General features: G+C 37.9%; 2 protein-coding genes and 1 long non-coding RNA gene across 3 annotated transcripts; 1 reads left to right on the forward strand and 2 right to left on the reverse strand.

Annotated features, from left to right (window-relative positions):
* Positions 1-398: 398 nt before the first annotated feature.
* Positions 399-6,030, forward strand: LOC108318429 (olfactory receptor 4C12). The gene is made up of 2 exons (XM_017549461.2): positions 399-776; positions 4,462-6,030. Exon 2 carries the CDS (start codon positions 4,506-4,508, stop codon positions 5,415-5,417), a length of 912 nt encoding a protein of 303 aa, XP_017404950.1. The 5' UTR covers positions 399-776; positions 4,462-4,505; the 3' UTR covers positions 5,418-6,030.
* A 6,153-nt stretch (positions 6,031-12,183) lies between these two features.
* LOC108318390 (olfactory receptor 4C46) lies at positions 12,184-13,415 on the reverse strand. The gene is given in 3 exon segments (XM_017549439.2): positions 12,184-13,001; positions 13,004-13,399; positions 13,401-13,415. Coding segments are annotated over 3 exon segments (930 nt in total). The 3' UTR covers positions 12,184-12,482.
* A 79-nt stretch (positions 13,416-13,494) lies between these two features.
* On the reverse strand, positions 13,495-16,045 carry LOC108318391. The gene is made up of 2 exons (XR_001831129.2): positions 15,603-16,045; positions 13,495-13,736 (listed from the first exon to the last, which is right to left on the reverse strand). It is a non-coding gene; the product is annotated as an uncharacterized LOC108318391 (long non-coding RNA).
* Positions 16,046-16,294: the final 249 nt, after the last annotated feature.

The raw sequence follows: 16,294 nt of genomic DNA on the forward strand, positions 1-16,294 counted from the left end.
TGGCCAACATGGTGAAACCCCCGTCTCTACTAAAAATACAAAAAAATTAGTGAGGTATGGTGGTGCATGCCTGTAATCCTAGCTACTCAGGAGACTGAGGCAGGTTAATTGCTTGAATCCAGGAGGCAGAGGTTGCAGTGAACTGAGATCATACCATTGCACTCCAGCCTGGGCAACAGAGTCTCTGTCTCAGAAAAAAAAAAAAGGCAGGGAAAAGAAATAATCAGGTGAAGATATGTTATTAATAGACGAATACTCCCAAATATCTGTTTCTAAGGAAAAATCTTTTAAAAAACAGAGATAATTAATCCCTGGGAGGGCTAAGCCTTACATATAATGATAGATCCTTTAATGTTCTCAGTATCTTCTCTAAACACTATGATTCAAGAGAAGCTGTTTTTCTTATTTTAAAGGCTGAACAAGACAGGTGGTGGTGTTAGAATATTTGTGTACCTTGTTCTATGATATAGATCTAGATGCCAGAGAAGACCTGGAGATTCTCTTCAATAACTAAGGACTTTGGGATTCAAACTCAACTAACATTCTCTTTCCCTTTAACTTGAACTTCAAAGGCACTGGAGCTTTGAAAATGCTTGTGGAATCCATTTGGAGAAATTGCTGTCATCTTGACATTCTGTGCTTTTTGTAAAATTGTCCAGTCAGTGGAGTCTTGGGTATATACATTACATAACATGCTGTTTGAACAGGTACATATAATGATTACTTCGTATTTCTGAATACACTGGCCACTCTCCTAAACTATAGAGGCAATCACAGTAAGTTATTTTTAATCCAGTTCCTTACATTTCTTCTTTCTCCCAAGGGGTTTATAATTAAAATAATTAAAGTATTACATCTGATATTTGATGGACAATAACTTCTAAATGTTTTAGGAAAATTTGCAGAAATATTTATTCTCCTCACTGTGTATTGATATAACTACAATTTATCAGGAAAAGGTTAACATTTTATGGATTCCTGAGTCAATTTCTAGGCTTTTAAGTGTGAAGAGAATGCAGTAGGTGGATGGGTCACTAAAGGTTTCCTCCAGGTGTAGGGCATATGATGTAATGATTTATGTACATAAACAGATTGGCTTTTGTACCATCACTCATTTCCTTGAAATAATTCTATAACTTTGAAAGTCTCCAGGGATGAAAAAGACGTAAAATTTCACCTTGTACTAGTAGGAGGAGGTTTGAGAAACAACTGAAAATAAAGAAAGGCAAATATAAAGTAGAGCTGACAGGGTATGTGACCATCCCTGAGCTCAGGACAGGTCAGTATGGGAGGGAAGAGAAGGAGAGAATTTGGATTCTGTTTTTCAAAGAAAAACTTCAGCTCTAAGACTGGAATCCAAAAGGCAAATGCATTAAAATACAGGATCTGCAAGTAAAGAGTGTACCCTCTGCTGTAATTGGGAATCTATGTTAAACTGCAGGCTTAGGGGTATTTTTTATTTTGATTCTATTCATGTGTTCTCAGATACTGTTTTAACCAAGTGAGAACTTGTTTCTTTTACAATGGATGTAGTCTCATGGCTGAATTTCTGTATCTCTGAACTCAGCCCTCTTTCTTACACAATCAAGACAGGTATTGGAAAAGATAAGACATGAAAGTTAATTTTGTCACTGTAGGGTGATTTTTTCCTTGTCTACACTCGTATTAAGGTATGTTAAGGAAAGCCAGATGTGATGGAAAAACCTCACTGTGTTGGGCCGGCGTTATTAGACCTGGACTTTCTTATTATTCTCTGCCACAAATAAATTAGCTGTGTTTTCTTGGACGTTACCTCTTGAGACTTCAGTTTCTTCATCTTTAAAGTACAGACAAGTTGATGCAGTGCAAGATGCCTGAGGATTTTTAATGTGTAACAATTCTAGAGTCTTGTCCAGTTGGACCGTTGAACTCATTACATCTGACTCTGCATTTCTTAGCTTAGTAAAAGGAATGCCACTAATTTCTTATGGTCACAGGTGATAGCTTTGGGTACTGGTCCACTTGTCCAAACTCTGGCACTGCTGAGTCCCAGAAGTAAACTGGACTGATACTAGAGAAGCACTGGTTAAGTGCTAAAGAGCTAGAGGCAGACATCTTATGCTTGAATACAGTCTTCTCTCTTTTCTTTTTTAAACTATAATTTTGGGTAAGCTGTTTTTCTTTTCATCACAGTTTACTTTTCTTTAAAATATGGATAATTGTGTACCAACTTCATTGTTGTGAGAATTAAGTGAAAAAATGCATGTAAAGCATTTGCTGTAGCACCAAGTATATGGCAAGCACTCAATAAAATGAACAATTATTATAGGAAGTACAGAGTGTAAAAATAAATCTCTGCATGCTAGAAAGTAAGAATGGGGAAAAGCAGAGTTATAGTAAAAGTTTGCATTTCAAAATGAGTACATGAAATTTAAAAACTAACAAAAGTTTCTCTGTTTGGGAAGAAGTTGGTTTATGTCCTGACCTCTCAATTGCAGCCTGAGGGCCCTTTTACGGGATATCAAGGTCTTTCTTCTGGGTTGACACTTTTCTCTATTTCTAATTTCTGTAAAAATATGGGTATTAGAGGATTGGTATTTGGCACACTATTGGTATTTGGACTAGGAGAGAAAAAGAAACTGATCCTGTGCTTGAGTCTCCCAATTAACAGTGAACATTAAAGACGTCAATTTTGACATGAGACTGAGTTCTGTTTGTATGTTTGTGGTCTGTAGGGAAATAGGAAGGAGATGAAAATTACAAAAAAGAACTGTTCTTTAAATATATTCTAATTACTTCAAGATATGCAAGAAATTGAGCTACTAAGTGAAATAATGAAAATGAATGAGTCAAGTTTGGGGTTTTCTGTCTGGTTTTGATCAGGAAGTTTAACCTTTGACGTAGATCTTCAGGAAGTTCTACAAACATTAGTTGATTGTTGGTTCTCTCAAAGGCCATCTCCTCTAGGGAAAAGTTGGCAATTAGAAGTGCATTCAACCTTATTCTCAAGAGTTCCTGTGCCTGAAAGGATTCTCTGGAGCACTGGGCTATCCAGAAGGGAGACCATGATCCTGGAGCTTGGAGCTTTTAGGCCAGCTTCTCAGTAAAGCATTTGTGGGATCATCAGGAAGATGTTACCTTTTCATGCACCTCATCAGGTGTCATACCTATATGTAACAGGGGCAATTCATCTTAGCCGTCACTGCCTTTGTGCTTTAAGATCACATAAAGATTAAAAAAAAATTGAAATCTAGGAAAAAGTGAGAATTAATAATAGTAAAACTTAGTTTTAAGTACCGTCTTAAAGTTAATTGAATGAAATGTACGTTCTTCATTAAGTAAATGAAAATGGACTATGTATTAAACAGATTATCATTGATTATTCAGATTTGACTTATTGACTATTGTATCTATGGTATAAAACCAGAGATCAAAAATCTTTGACTGGTAGACTAAAAATTATATTAGGAAGATTCTAAAAGGTCTATGGGCAGTCATGGCAGCCTTATCCTCGGTCCTGATCCTCTCAGAGCAGTTAGGGTCCAGTCAGGCTCTCTCCCTATGTCCATTTGGTGACTTGGTGACAAAAATTTCATGAGCATGTTACAGCAACTATATCCAGATATTTCCTGGATTCCCATCATGTACCAGTGTATAATTCCCTATATTTGTTTTTCTGCATATTCTGCTCAATTTAAACATTCATGATTTCAGCCTCAGGACTCCAAGAAAAAAATAGAAACTGTATTTCTTTTCTGACTATACAATTAATTATGCAAACTTTAGAAAATACTAAAAAACATAAGGAAATAAAAATCGCCCTTAGCTTCACATCCGGAAGTAAATGTCCTAAATATATTATTTCCTTATCAACTTTTTGTACACATATGTTTTAACATAGGTAAAACAAAACCTGCGTAAGGTTTTATAAGTGAAATTTTTGAACTTAAATTTTATTAACATATACATATAAAACCTATAATCTTAAAATACTGAATCTATAATTATTATCGCTAACTTTTAACCTATAGAATTCTTACATAATTATAATTAAGATATACAGACTATTTTGTGGTTTTTTTAGTTCATGTCATTTCATATATACATTTCAGAGTCTTATAGTCTCCCAAACTATTACCTCTAATGACTGCATTAATTCATCATATTGATGTCCAAGTGAAGTTTTGCAGCAACTACCCTCTGGGAACTGAAATCTGTCTCTTCAGTGTGTCCTATGTCTTCTAAGAATATTTTTGAGGTCAGGCTAATTAAAAACTAAGAAGTCAGCTAAAGAAGTTTACAGATATCTTAAAAATCATGTGTTTGGGGGAATAAAAAAGAAAAGAAGTTTATAGGTATCTCTTCCTAGGGAGTTTTCGGAAAAGAAGGAATCATCTGTGAGATGGCAGCATACTGAAAAGGCAAGGTTTCAGACTATTTGATTATATCATGCTTCTTCTTTTTCCTTTCATTTTTCTAAAGGTAAAATATTCCTTCCTGGAGGTTTTATCACCCACACTACATAGATGGAGAATAAAAGGAATGTGACTGAATTCATTTTAATAGGTCTTACACAGAACCCCAAAATGCAGAAAGTCATGTTTGTAGTATTTTTGGTTCTGTACATGATAACACTTTCAGGCAATCTGCTCATTGTGGTTGCCATTACCACCAGCCAGGCTCTGAGTTCCCCCATGTACTTCTTCCTGACCCACCTTTCTTTGATAGACACAGTTTATTCTTCTTCTTCAGCTCCTAAGTTGATTGTGGATTCCCTTCATGAGAAGAAAATCATCTCCTTTAGTGGATGTATGGCTCAAGCCTATGCAGAACACATTTTTGGTGCTACTGAGATCATTCTGCTGACAGTGATGGCCTATGACCGCTATGTGGCCATCTGCAAACCTCTGCATTACACAGCCATCATGAGCCACAGTCTGTGCATTCTCCTTGTGGCAGTTTCCTGGATGGGAGGATTTCTCCATGCAACTATTCAGATTCTCTTTATAGTATGGCTGCCCTTCTGTGGCCCCAATGTCATCGACCACTTCATGTGTGACTTGTACCCTTTGTTAAAACTTGTTTGCATGGACACTCATACCCTTGGTCTCTTTGTTGCTTCCAACAGTGGGTTCATCTGCTTATTAAACTTCCTTCTCTTGGTGGTATCCTATGTGATCATCTTGAGATCTTTAAAGAACTATAGCTTGGAGGGGAGGCGTAAAGCCCTCTCCACCTGTATCTCTCACATCACAGTAGTCGTCTTATTCTTTGTGCCCTGTATGTTTGTGTATCTGCGCCCAGTGACCACTCTGCCCATTGATAAAGCTGTTGCAGTATTTTATACTATGGTGGTCCCAATGTTAAATCCTTTGATCTACACACTCAGAAATGCTGAGGTAAAGAGCGCAATAAGGAAGCTTTGGAGAAAAAAGTGATTTCAGGTAATGATTAAATAAGACTGTTGAGCACTCAGCATAGAGGTAATAGGTATCTAAACTTCTTGATTTGTAGATGAATATATTGACTCTAACAAGGGTTTGGATGATGTTGCAGATAGTCCCTAAAGCATAAAGCAAAAGTTTGGACTTTAAAGCTTACTGTTCTCTTATTCCATACTCCTGTCATCCCCACTATTGCTTTTTAATCAGTATGTATTCATCAATTGCCTGGAAATTTGAAACATCTCTAGTTGTTAAAAAGTATAAATGTAGAATATTACATTGACGTTGAAACAATCTTATGGTATAATGAGCTGTTGGTTACTGCTGATTATTGAAATTTACATGTTTAATAATATTTCTTTGCTTTGGACTCTGGCTTAATATATACACACTTTTGTAAATTTTCTTGGTCACTATACATTGGTCATATTGTAAAAAGATGTACTGTTCATCAAATGCCTGCAAGGTTGCATTATATTAAGTTTTCCACACTGTATCAGTTAGGGATCACACAACTTCCCTGATTTGAGCAGTGAAAATTTATATAAAATTATTAATTATATTGAGGGATTAACTATAAAGAAGTAAAGAATGCCCTGTGACTGAGAAAGGAACACATTCAGGGCTGGGTGCTGTGGTTCACGCCTATAATCCCAGCACTTTGGGAGGCTGAGGTGAGTGGATCACAAGGTCAGGAGATCAAGACCATCCTGGCCAACATGGTAAAACCTTGACTCTACTAAAAATACGAAAATTAGCTGGGCATGGTGGCACGTGCCGGTAATCCCAGCTACTTGGGAGGCTGAGGCAGGAGAATCACTTGAACCAGGCAGTTGGAGTTTGCAGTGAGCTGAGATGGCGCAACTGCACTCCAGTCTGGCAACAGAGCAAGATTCCATCTGAAAAAAAGAGAAAGGAACACATTTGGGAGCTGGGCTCCTTTCCTAAGGCTGAGATTTCAATATTTTGGAGAAAGTGTAGTTGTTGCCAATTGGATGTTGGAGAAGTTCACTGGGTAGTCTTGGGCCAGAACTTGTTCATGGTAGCTGGACAGAAGCTGACACACAAGAAAGTTGTCTGGGACTGGCCAGCTGGGAGCCTCCCATTGGGATGCTGGTAAATGAGGAACTGTAGCCTGGACCTGTAAGCAGGAAACAACCCTCTGGGGTGTAGGTGGACCAAGGCTACCCCATCACTGATAGGCAGTTTTGGAAAACTGATTGCTGGAGTATCTGTGTGATTCATTGGAATCTCCCTGAAGAGGTACCACTGAAACTCAATGAGAAATTGTCCATGAAGTTGTCAGTGAAACTCAATGGAAGTGAGCACCTCTGAATGTCTCTCTCTCCCCCTGCCCTGCCCAGCCAAACACACATGCTACTGGAAGCTACATACGGCAAGATGAAAACAGAAACATTTAAATCAGGAAGACATGCCCCTTTCGATTCCCTATACTGACAAAACTTAACATCAAAGCAGACTATGTGCAGAGAATAAATTCTTACAGGGCTTATTTTCATTACGGAGCAGGCAATGAAGGTTGTATTTGGAGCTGAGAGGCAATACATTGATAACTAGCACTCAAATTTCATCCTTAATTCTTATAATACATTTTACAGGATATTGATGTGCATATATGTTGCATGATTTGACCAAACCTCAAGTTAGTGGCAGAATGAGATATAAACTGACATATGGCTCCTTATTCTACATACTTTGTTGGTAGTAGGTAGCTGCAACTATCTTTTTTATTGTAAAGCCTAAAAATGAACACAATTTATTAAATGATTCTGTATAAACTGTTATAACTTCATTTAATTTTACTATTATGCACTGGAATCTGATTAATCCTTTCACTGAAGATAGACAGAGAATGAACAATTACCCAGAAGTGGTTTTATAGAAAAAATTTTAACATTGTTATTTAAACTTTTTTTTTTTTTTTTTTTTGAGACAGAGTCTTACTCTGTCACCTAGGCTGAAGTGCAGTGGCACAATTTCAGCTCACTGTAACCTCCGCCTCATGGGTTCAAGCGATTCTCCTGCCTCAGCCTCCTCAGTAGCTGGAACTACAGGAGTGTGCCACTATGCCTGGATAATTTATATAATTTTAGTAGAGATGGGTTTTTGCCATGTTGGCCATGCTGGTCTCAAATTCCTGAACTCAAGTGATCCGTCTGCCTTGGCCTCCCAAAGTGCTGGGATTACAGGTGTGAGCCACCGCGCCTGGCTTATTTAAACTTTTAAGTAAATTTTCATGATTTGGCAATTGTACTACTCTTCAAAGCATAAAGATCTAGTTTCTGCTCCTCTATCAAAAGGTGTATGGTGGGTCCCCAGGCATTAGACTTTGGCACGAGAACGGGAACAGGAATATGTAGAAAGGTAAAGTTATGAGAAAATCTGAGATCATAGCATCCAAGGACAAAACCAGAACTGATATCCAAAGGTGATTGAAATTTCAATCTGGCAGAAAGGCAAAATCACACGTAAGTCACCAAGACAGGTACCTGCCTCAAGCTACCCAAGAAAGTTTAGATGGTGGGTAGAAGACGGATCCAGGAGAGATCCCTGGGACACAACTCTGGAGTGTCTTTTGACTCATTCTAGAGTAGTGAAGAAATTAATAAAGATGAACAGACAGTTTGAATAGAAAGGTTGTCAATGAAGCTGGTAATGCTCGTTAAAACTTTCATAAGGGTTCCCCACTGAGCATATGCAGGTGGCCTTAGAGATGATCATTAGATAAACAGCCTTAGTAAAGATGACTTTACTCATTCTCCATTCCCGTTTGTATCCCGCAATCTGTGTTCCTCAGACCACCATGCCTCAACTTCCAGCTCTACCATCCATATCCAGCTCATTCCTGAATGTTTCTGTACTTTGACTTAGCATCAATAATTCCATCAACTGTCATAGAGAAGCCAAACTACACTTAATGTATTATGCTTTTCATGAACAGTTTGGATTTAGAAAGATATTAATCACAAATAGTAGAATCTTTTTTTCTTGGTATAATCCATTGTATGTATTAAAAAAATTTTTTTGCCATAAGTTACTGGGGTACAGGCAGGTGGTATTTGGTTACATGAGTAAGTTCTTTAGTGGAGCTTTGTGAGATCCTGGTGCGCCTATCACCGGAGCAGTATGCACTGCACCAGACTTGTTGTCTTTTACCCCTCAACCCCCTCCCACTCTTCTCCCCAAGTCCTCAAAGTCTATTATATCATTCTTATGCCTTTGCATCTTCATAGCTTAGCTCCCACATATCAGTGAGAGCATACGATGTTTAGTGTTGCATTCCTGAGTTACTTCACTTAGAATAATAAGACAGGTATTCGTATCTTTACAATAAAAAATCAACTACATATTATAAAATAATTATATCACATAATTTAATTTCTAATATTTCTTTGCTTTATTGAAGTAATACTGACAAACAAAAATTGCATATATTTCAAGTATGCAATCTGTTTTGATATATGTGTACACTGTAAAATGATTACCACAATCAAGCTAGTTGACGTAGCTCTCACCTCACATGGGTAGTTTTTTTTGGGGGGGGGTAAGATTTAAGATCTATTCTCTTAGTAAATTTCAAGTATACATTACATTATTAATATTAACTATAATCACCGGGCTGTACATTTGATCTTCAGAACTTTATTCATCTTGTTGAACTGAAACTTGGCACTTTTAGACCAACATCTCTCCATTACGCCCATTCCTCCAACCCCTGCCAACCACTATTCTGCCTCTATGCCTTGCCTCCAGGTCTTATTTCTGAGGATAGGTCCTAGGATCACCTATGTGTGTAATATTTAATACTACATTGAGACTTGAACATGATTCAACATATTTGGACCCTCATTAATCTTCTCTGTCTCCCTGCCATCCAGTGATCTAAGCCAGGGCCCAAGTTTCATCCGTGACTTCTCTCTCTTTCATCTCATCCTATATCAAGTTCTTTTGTTTAGAATTCAAAAATATTCTTTGAAATCTTCTATATCTCTCCATATTAGTTTGATTTCCCTAGATTCGGAAGATATGAGAATTTTAATAAAAGTGCTCTATAAGGGGAAAAGATTGAAGGAAATCTTCTATAGCAGGGGAAGGAAGGATGTGCTGTCAACTAGTCTTCCTTTAGCCTGGAGCCCTGGGAGCTCTGAGGTATACATTATACTACAGAGCTGCTTTCACCTTGAGACAAAGTAACTAACCTCTTGAACCCGATTCCAGTCAGTCATCCCTGGTGGGCCTGAGGAGGGTGAACAAAATACCCCAAATGATGCAGCTCCCATTTTATCTGGTGCAATTGTCCAGAAAAGGGTAAGGCTGTGAGCTTTTAGCAGCTGAGGCACACAGTAGCTGGGGCATGCATGCACTGGCCTGGTGAAGGGGATTTGAGTTGGACACAATAGTGTCCACCATGCTCTGTGTCCTCACTGACAACACCAGGACTGAGGCCTCCAGCCTTTCACACTGAAATAATGACAAAAACCCCTAGGTGCTCTCCTGCTTCCAGTCTTGATCCTTCAATCCATTTCACATCCTGTAGTTAGGATTATCATTATAAAGTTAAAATCTAACTGCGTCACTCTCTAGCTTAAAAATACCTTCCTTGCTTTCTCCCGTGGTCCTTAGCATTAAGTCTTAACACAACTATAAGACCCCTCTTGATATTCTCTTTTCCTGTCTCTCTAGCTTCATGTCTTACAGTTTACAAGATTTTATAAGTTCAGTGTCTAGCATGGAGCCTGGCACACAGTTGGGGTTCAGTAAATAATTGCTGAATGAATGGGTGAATTACTAATCATGGCCATATTGTACCGACTAGGTTTCCCGCATACTCTTTTCATTTTCTGGCCTTTGTTATGTGTTCTCTTTCCTAGAAGCACTGCTCTCAGCTTCATTCCTATTCATCCTGCTGAGTCCTTTTCATCCTTCTGGTCCCATTTTTGATATCTTTTCATCTAGGAATCCTTTTATAACCCCTCAGGTCTGTGTGTCTTCTCTTTCGCTCATTTCTTAATGAATCTTCAGCTCTCTGAAGGCAGGACCTGGGTTTCTCTTTATTCACCACGGATGCCCTAGCAATTTTCAGTGTACCTGATGCATTCCTTGGGCTCAAAATGTTGTTAATCAATGAACAAGAAATAGAAGGAACGAATGAAGAATATTTATTCTGAAATGGCTTTGGGTGTAGACAGAGCTACATAGTCATAAAAACAGTTTTTATCTTGTGAGGTGCTGTGGGAGTGGGGCCTACAGATCCAGGCAGCTTGGCCTCCTGGATTCAGCCCCCTTCCTAGGGGTATGCAGGGACCTCCCACCTTGCCTGAGTTGCAGACATGTTTGTTGGGGACCCTCAGGCCAGAGTTTGTAAAGCTCCTGGGTCTCTGTGTGTGCCTGAGCAGCTGCTCTGTGGAGACTCCGCACAGCTCTGTGTGTAGGGCTCAAGGCCCTGGTGGTCTGGGCTCACGAGGGGATTGCCTGATCTGCGGGTTGCAAAGATCCATGGGAGAAGCATGGTTTTCCGGGGTTGCATATTCACTCATCGCATTGTGGGGGTTCCCTTGGGTCGCTGTTGCTCCTCGGTGGGCCATACCCCTGTACTGCTTTTCTTCATTCTCTGCGGGTGGAGTCGTTTCCCTGATCAGTCCCAAATGCGAGTACCCGAATCTTTCAGTTGAAGATGCTGTATTCACTTGTCCTTTTTTTCCCTCTCTGTGAGTGCCACGGACCTCAGCTGCTTCTAATTGGTGATCTTGGACCCCTCCCCAAAACAGCTTTTAATAATAAAATGTTACCAAAAAGTAAGCTGATTGACAGAGAAAGAGAACATAAATAGTGCATAATCATAAAATAAAATATTGCTGAAAGCAGAAAATTTCAAGATTAACTACTTGTTCACATGTTAGGAATTTGCTTCTATTTCTTTTGTATTCTTCAGCATAAGGAGTAAAAACAAAAGGTGGTTCCCCTAAGAAGTCCAGTTAGAATTCTCCTTAGTGCCTGAGTCAGGTAGGAAAGAATTTCCATCTCCAGTACTATTTTTTTTTAGTTCTACATTTTGTTGAATTCATTTACCTTTTTTAATACTTCTATTCATTCATTTGATGTTTATTGTGTACCAGACATTGTGCTACCTTGTGGCAATTATTGTTATCTAGTAGGCAAGCAGTTAATGGAACATGATTGTATATTTAACTAATAGAAATTTCTGCCTGAAATTCAAATGCTCTTTTATTGGAGTCATCACTCTTTCTGATGGGTTTTTACATAACATGGGTGACATGAGCAATACAAAGTGATTCAGAAACCTACACTGACATTTGGAAACATGATATAAACTTCATTACCTACCCATCAGGTTTTAAATGGCCCACTGCTATTACAGCCTTAAAGTGGTAGATACCCTAATGTTTCAGAAAACAAATGACCATCAATTATGATGTATAAAAAAGTAGAGTGATTAATACAAATTCTTATATTTTTAGTTAGATAATAAATGAATACATGCAATGTGCCTAGCATAGTCTCTGGTTCCAGAATGGTGAGTAGTATAATTAACTGACCTTTCATTATCACTCTGTGGCAAAATACCGTAGCAGTGAAGAGTATGGTCCGGAACATCAGTCACAGTTTGATTACTGGCTCGTTAATATATCTATTTTGATATCTTCCTTTTCCTGTCAGTTTCCTCACTTGTAAAATGAAGATAATAGTAGTGCTTACCTCTTTGAAGTGTTCTAGACGTTACTTCTAGGTACCAATATATTCTGTTATTTCTTTTGTTTGTGAGTGGAAAACCTGTGAATCTGTGTAGAGGATGAAGCTAGTAAAACCAAGCTCCAACTTGGTAGAATTTCCCAAATAGGCAGAGTTGTCCTAGGTCGTTTTCTCTCTTTCCTTGAGCTGTTTCTATACCCTTCCATGCAGAATCTATGAATCATACGGGCATTGTTTTCTTTATCCAATCAATTTGCCCCACTGCGGTTATCTAAAATGTCCTTTTGACCTTTCCTAAATGGAATCAATGTTGGGCCCTAGTTACATTTATTTGTCACCTGAAATGCCCTTTCTACTACACAGTTTCTGAATGGCATTTTTCATCTGAGCATTCCTCAAGGTATAGATTAAGGGGTTTAACATAGGAGTTACCATAGTGTAGAATACAGCAACTGCTTTATCAACAGATAAAGTAGCTGCAGGTCTCATGTACACAAATATGCAGGGCACAAAGAATAAGACAGCAACTGTGATGTGGGAGACACAAGTGGAGAGGGCTTTGTGCCTTGCCTCCAAGCGGTGGGTCCTTAGGGAGCGCAAGATAACCACATAGGAGATCAGCAGGAGGACAAAGTTTAACAAGCAGATGAATCCACTGTTGGCAGCAACGAAGAGTCCTAGAGTGTGGGTGTTAGTGCAGGCAAGATTGAGCAAAGGGTTCAGATCACACATAAAGTGATCTATGACATTAGGACCACAGAAAGGTAATTGGAAGATGAAGAGGATCTGTATGGTTGCATGAAGAAAACCTCCCATCCACACCACTCCCATTAGCAGGCTACACACACACGCCGGTTCATGATAGTCATATAGCGCAGGGGCTTGCAGATGGCCACATAGCGGTCATAGGCCATCACAGTAAGTAGGATGCCCTCCGCACCTCCGAAGAAATGTTCTCCAAAGACTTGAGTCATGCATCTGTTGAATAGGATGGTCTTCTTTTCATAGAATGAATCTGTGATTAGCTTAGGGGTATTTACAGAGGAATAGCAGGCATCAATAAAGGAGAGATAGGCCAGGAAAAAGTACATGGGGGACCCCAATGATGGGCTGGCAGTGATGGTGACCACAATGAGCACATTTCCCACCACAGTGATGATGTAGATGACAAAAAACACAACAAATGTGATTTTCTGCAACTTTGGATTCTCTGTAAGCCCCAGTAGAACAAACTCTGTCACGTATATTCCTATTCTCCATGTATTTCATGTGATGATTAATTACATTACCTGAAAAAAATTTTTTATTAATAAAACTTGGAATTTATTACACATCTCCATTTTAACAAATAATAAATGCTTGAATTTTATTGAACTGTAAATCCTTATAAGGTTTTTCTTGAGGCGTTAATAAATTTTCAGTTTCTCAGTACTTGAAGATTACTTGGTGAAGACTCTGTTAAGAGTATAGCCATGAGGAACTCTTGTGAACAAAGTCAGGATGTAGTCGGTTACTCAATCATCTGGGATGCCTAACAGTCTGATTTGAAGTAGCAGATTGGATACACAGCAGCAGCTAAACCTGAAAAGGGAGATTGATGATGAATTTAAAGGCCATGGTTGTAAAGCTAAGGAATTTGCCCTTTATTCTTTAGGAAACAGGGAACATTGGTAGGTTACTGTGAATATGAGTGGGAAGACAAAGAAGAATTTGAAGAGTAGGAATCTTGGAATATCCTGCTAGTAAAAGTCTTTGTGTGTCTTGGATGAAGTGGGCTGAGGTTAGCCAGAGAAAGGAATCCCAGTGGGCAGAGTATTTAGAGTACTTGACATAAGAAGTAACTGGGAGTTGGTGACAGAAATGTAAAAAAAGGATATAAGAGCTACTAAAAGAATTCATAATGCTTATTGTTGAAATCTAACTTTATAATAGCAAATATCATATGCCTTTTAATAGTTAATTGCCTTGCACAAGACATAGTAGTACTTTGCACACATGATTCCAGTGAACATTTATTTCATCCTAGGTAGTTGGTATTATTTCATCAATTTTTCAGATAAGGCAGCAATATTAGAGACTGTTAATAGTTATGTTAACATGATGATATTTATATTGCACAAAATATGGTATTTATGTTAACATACTACTCATGGTTATAATATTGATAATATTAACTAAAACATACTGAGCATTAGTGTCTTCTAAATGTTTTTTGCAGGCAGTCACAAAATAAACCCAGAAAATAGCACTATCATTTTTATACGAATTTTATATATTAGGAAATAGAAGCATAGGGAAGTTAAAGATCCCATCCAAGATCAAACAGTTTAATAAAGGGCATAGCCAAGATTAGTCACATTATACGAGTTATTTTTTTCTCCCCAAATTCTGAGCCCTATGTTGTTATAATAAACAATGTTGAACTAATAATCTCCTTTTGATATGACCATTATGATTATAATTACTTTAATACTCCTTCAGAGGCAATTTTATAGGGCAATTTCATTAGCAGCAACCCCCTGCCCCACCCACAACACAGTGACATCTTTGAACTCTCAAATATTAAGAAAAATATGGTATTGAATCATTGAAGGTACATCTATTGTAGCTTCTCCCCAAGTCCCAGCTCTTTCCTCAACACCACCCCACACCAAATCATGGGACCCCAGACTCTTGGGCAAAATGTTGATAATGACAGTTACAGTGGCCAATTATATTAGATTTAGAATTAGAAATATATTTGATTAGAATCATTGTTTTTCCACTTGCAACTTTTTAAAGGCAGAGCACGTTTCTCGGCACCTTTCATGTTGTTTCCTCGTCTATAAAGTGTGAATAGCAACATCATCTTACAGGTTGTTATGAAAATTGATTGAGGGAACATATAAGAAAACATCTACCACAGTGCTGTGGATGCACATAGGACTTTCTTTACTTTTATAAGTGTGTATACAGCTAGGAGGTAGGAAGAATTGATCATTAGAACAATAAACAGAGTCATTATCCATGCAATAACCTCAGGAAGAATAATCACCAACATTACTCTTAAAGAAGCCACAGTGTCTCATATTGTCTGTAGCAGTTGATTCCAGGGAGGATTCTTCATGTTAGTGCTTGGACTAAACAGCTACAGGACTATGCCATTAGTGTTCATATTTATGTCCTTTGTGTATATGACGTGTGTTTAAATTTTATTTTCATCTTCATGGCTAGTCTTATTATTAAAGGGGTATCTCATGGCAGAAGCCTAGTACCCAGTGTCGGAGAGCTGGGTCCTACAAATTGCTTAATTTCTAAGATCCTCAAAATTTTCAATTGTCAAATTAGGCGAATTATATTTACTATCTTTTGAAAAATTTGGATAAGGATGAAAGACTCTATTTGTTATGTTTGAGATGTTGAAAAATAACGATCACTGACTACGTAAAGTAATAGTGGAAAACTTACCTTAGTAGCCTTAGTAGTTAGATGATCTTAATGATGTTTGGAAGTGTTCAGAAAGAATCCTCTTCAAGCTGATCTTCTCTTTAGTAAGTTTTAGTGTGAAAGATTGGACAATCTTTGGAAATAGCCTATTCAGATAATTCAATGTTAAATCAACAGTTGTTAAGAAGCTGTATACATTAAATGTGTAGTTTTTTGGTATATCAGTTATAATTCAATAAACCAAGTGTTCTTATAAGTATAAATCTTTTTATCTGGCCTAAGTCCCAAAAATTTTCACAGAAAATTTGAATTAAATGCAACTTGAATTAAAATGGATTCACTGGAAACACCATGAAGAATTGATTATCTGTTGCTGTGGTTCCACAGTGCAAGAGGCTGAAGGTGGGGGGGAAACAGCTATAAATGGATCACTTTGCCCATGATTAATCTTGCTGTGGATAAGTGAACAAGAAAAACGTTTCTGTATTGCATTGCATGAATATTTAAAGAAGTTTCCATAAAGATTCAGGGATCTTTTTTTATAGCTGCTGCTTTCTGTCCTAGGAATTAATTATCTCCTTTGATGGAAAGACTTTGGCACAGAAGCAGTATTCTGGAGAGAGATGTTTGGGGAAAAAAAACAAAAAACAAAAAACACAACAGTTCCTGAATGAATGATTTCATTCCTTACACTTGGAACCTAGTACTATGAG

Source organism: Cebus imitator, unplaced genomic scaffold, assembly GCF_001604975.1.
Source record: "Cebus imitator isolate Cc_AM_T3 unplaced genomic scaffold, Cebus_imitator-1.0 Scaffold218, whole genome shotgun sequence".
Lineage (NCBI taxonomy): Eukaryota > Metazoa > Chordata > Mammalia > Primates > Cebidae > Cebus > Cebus imitator.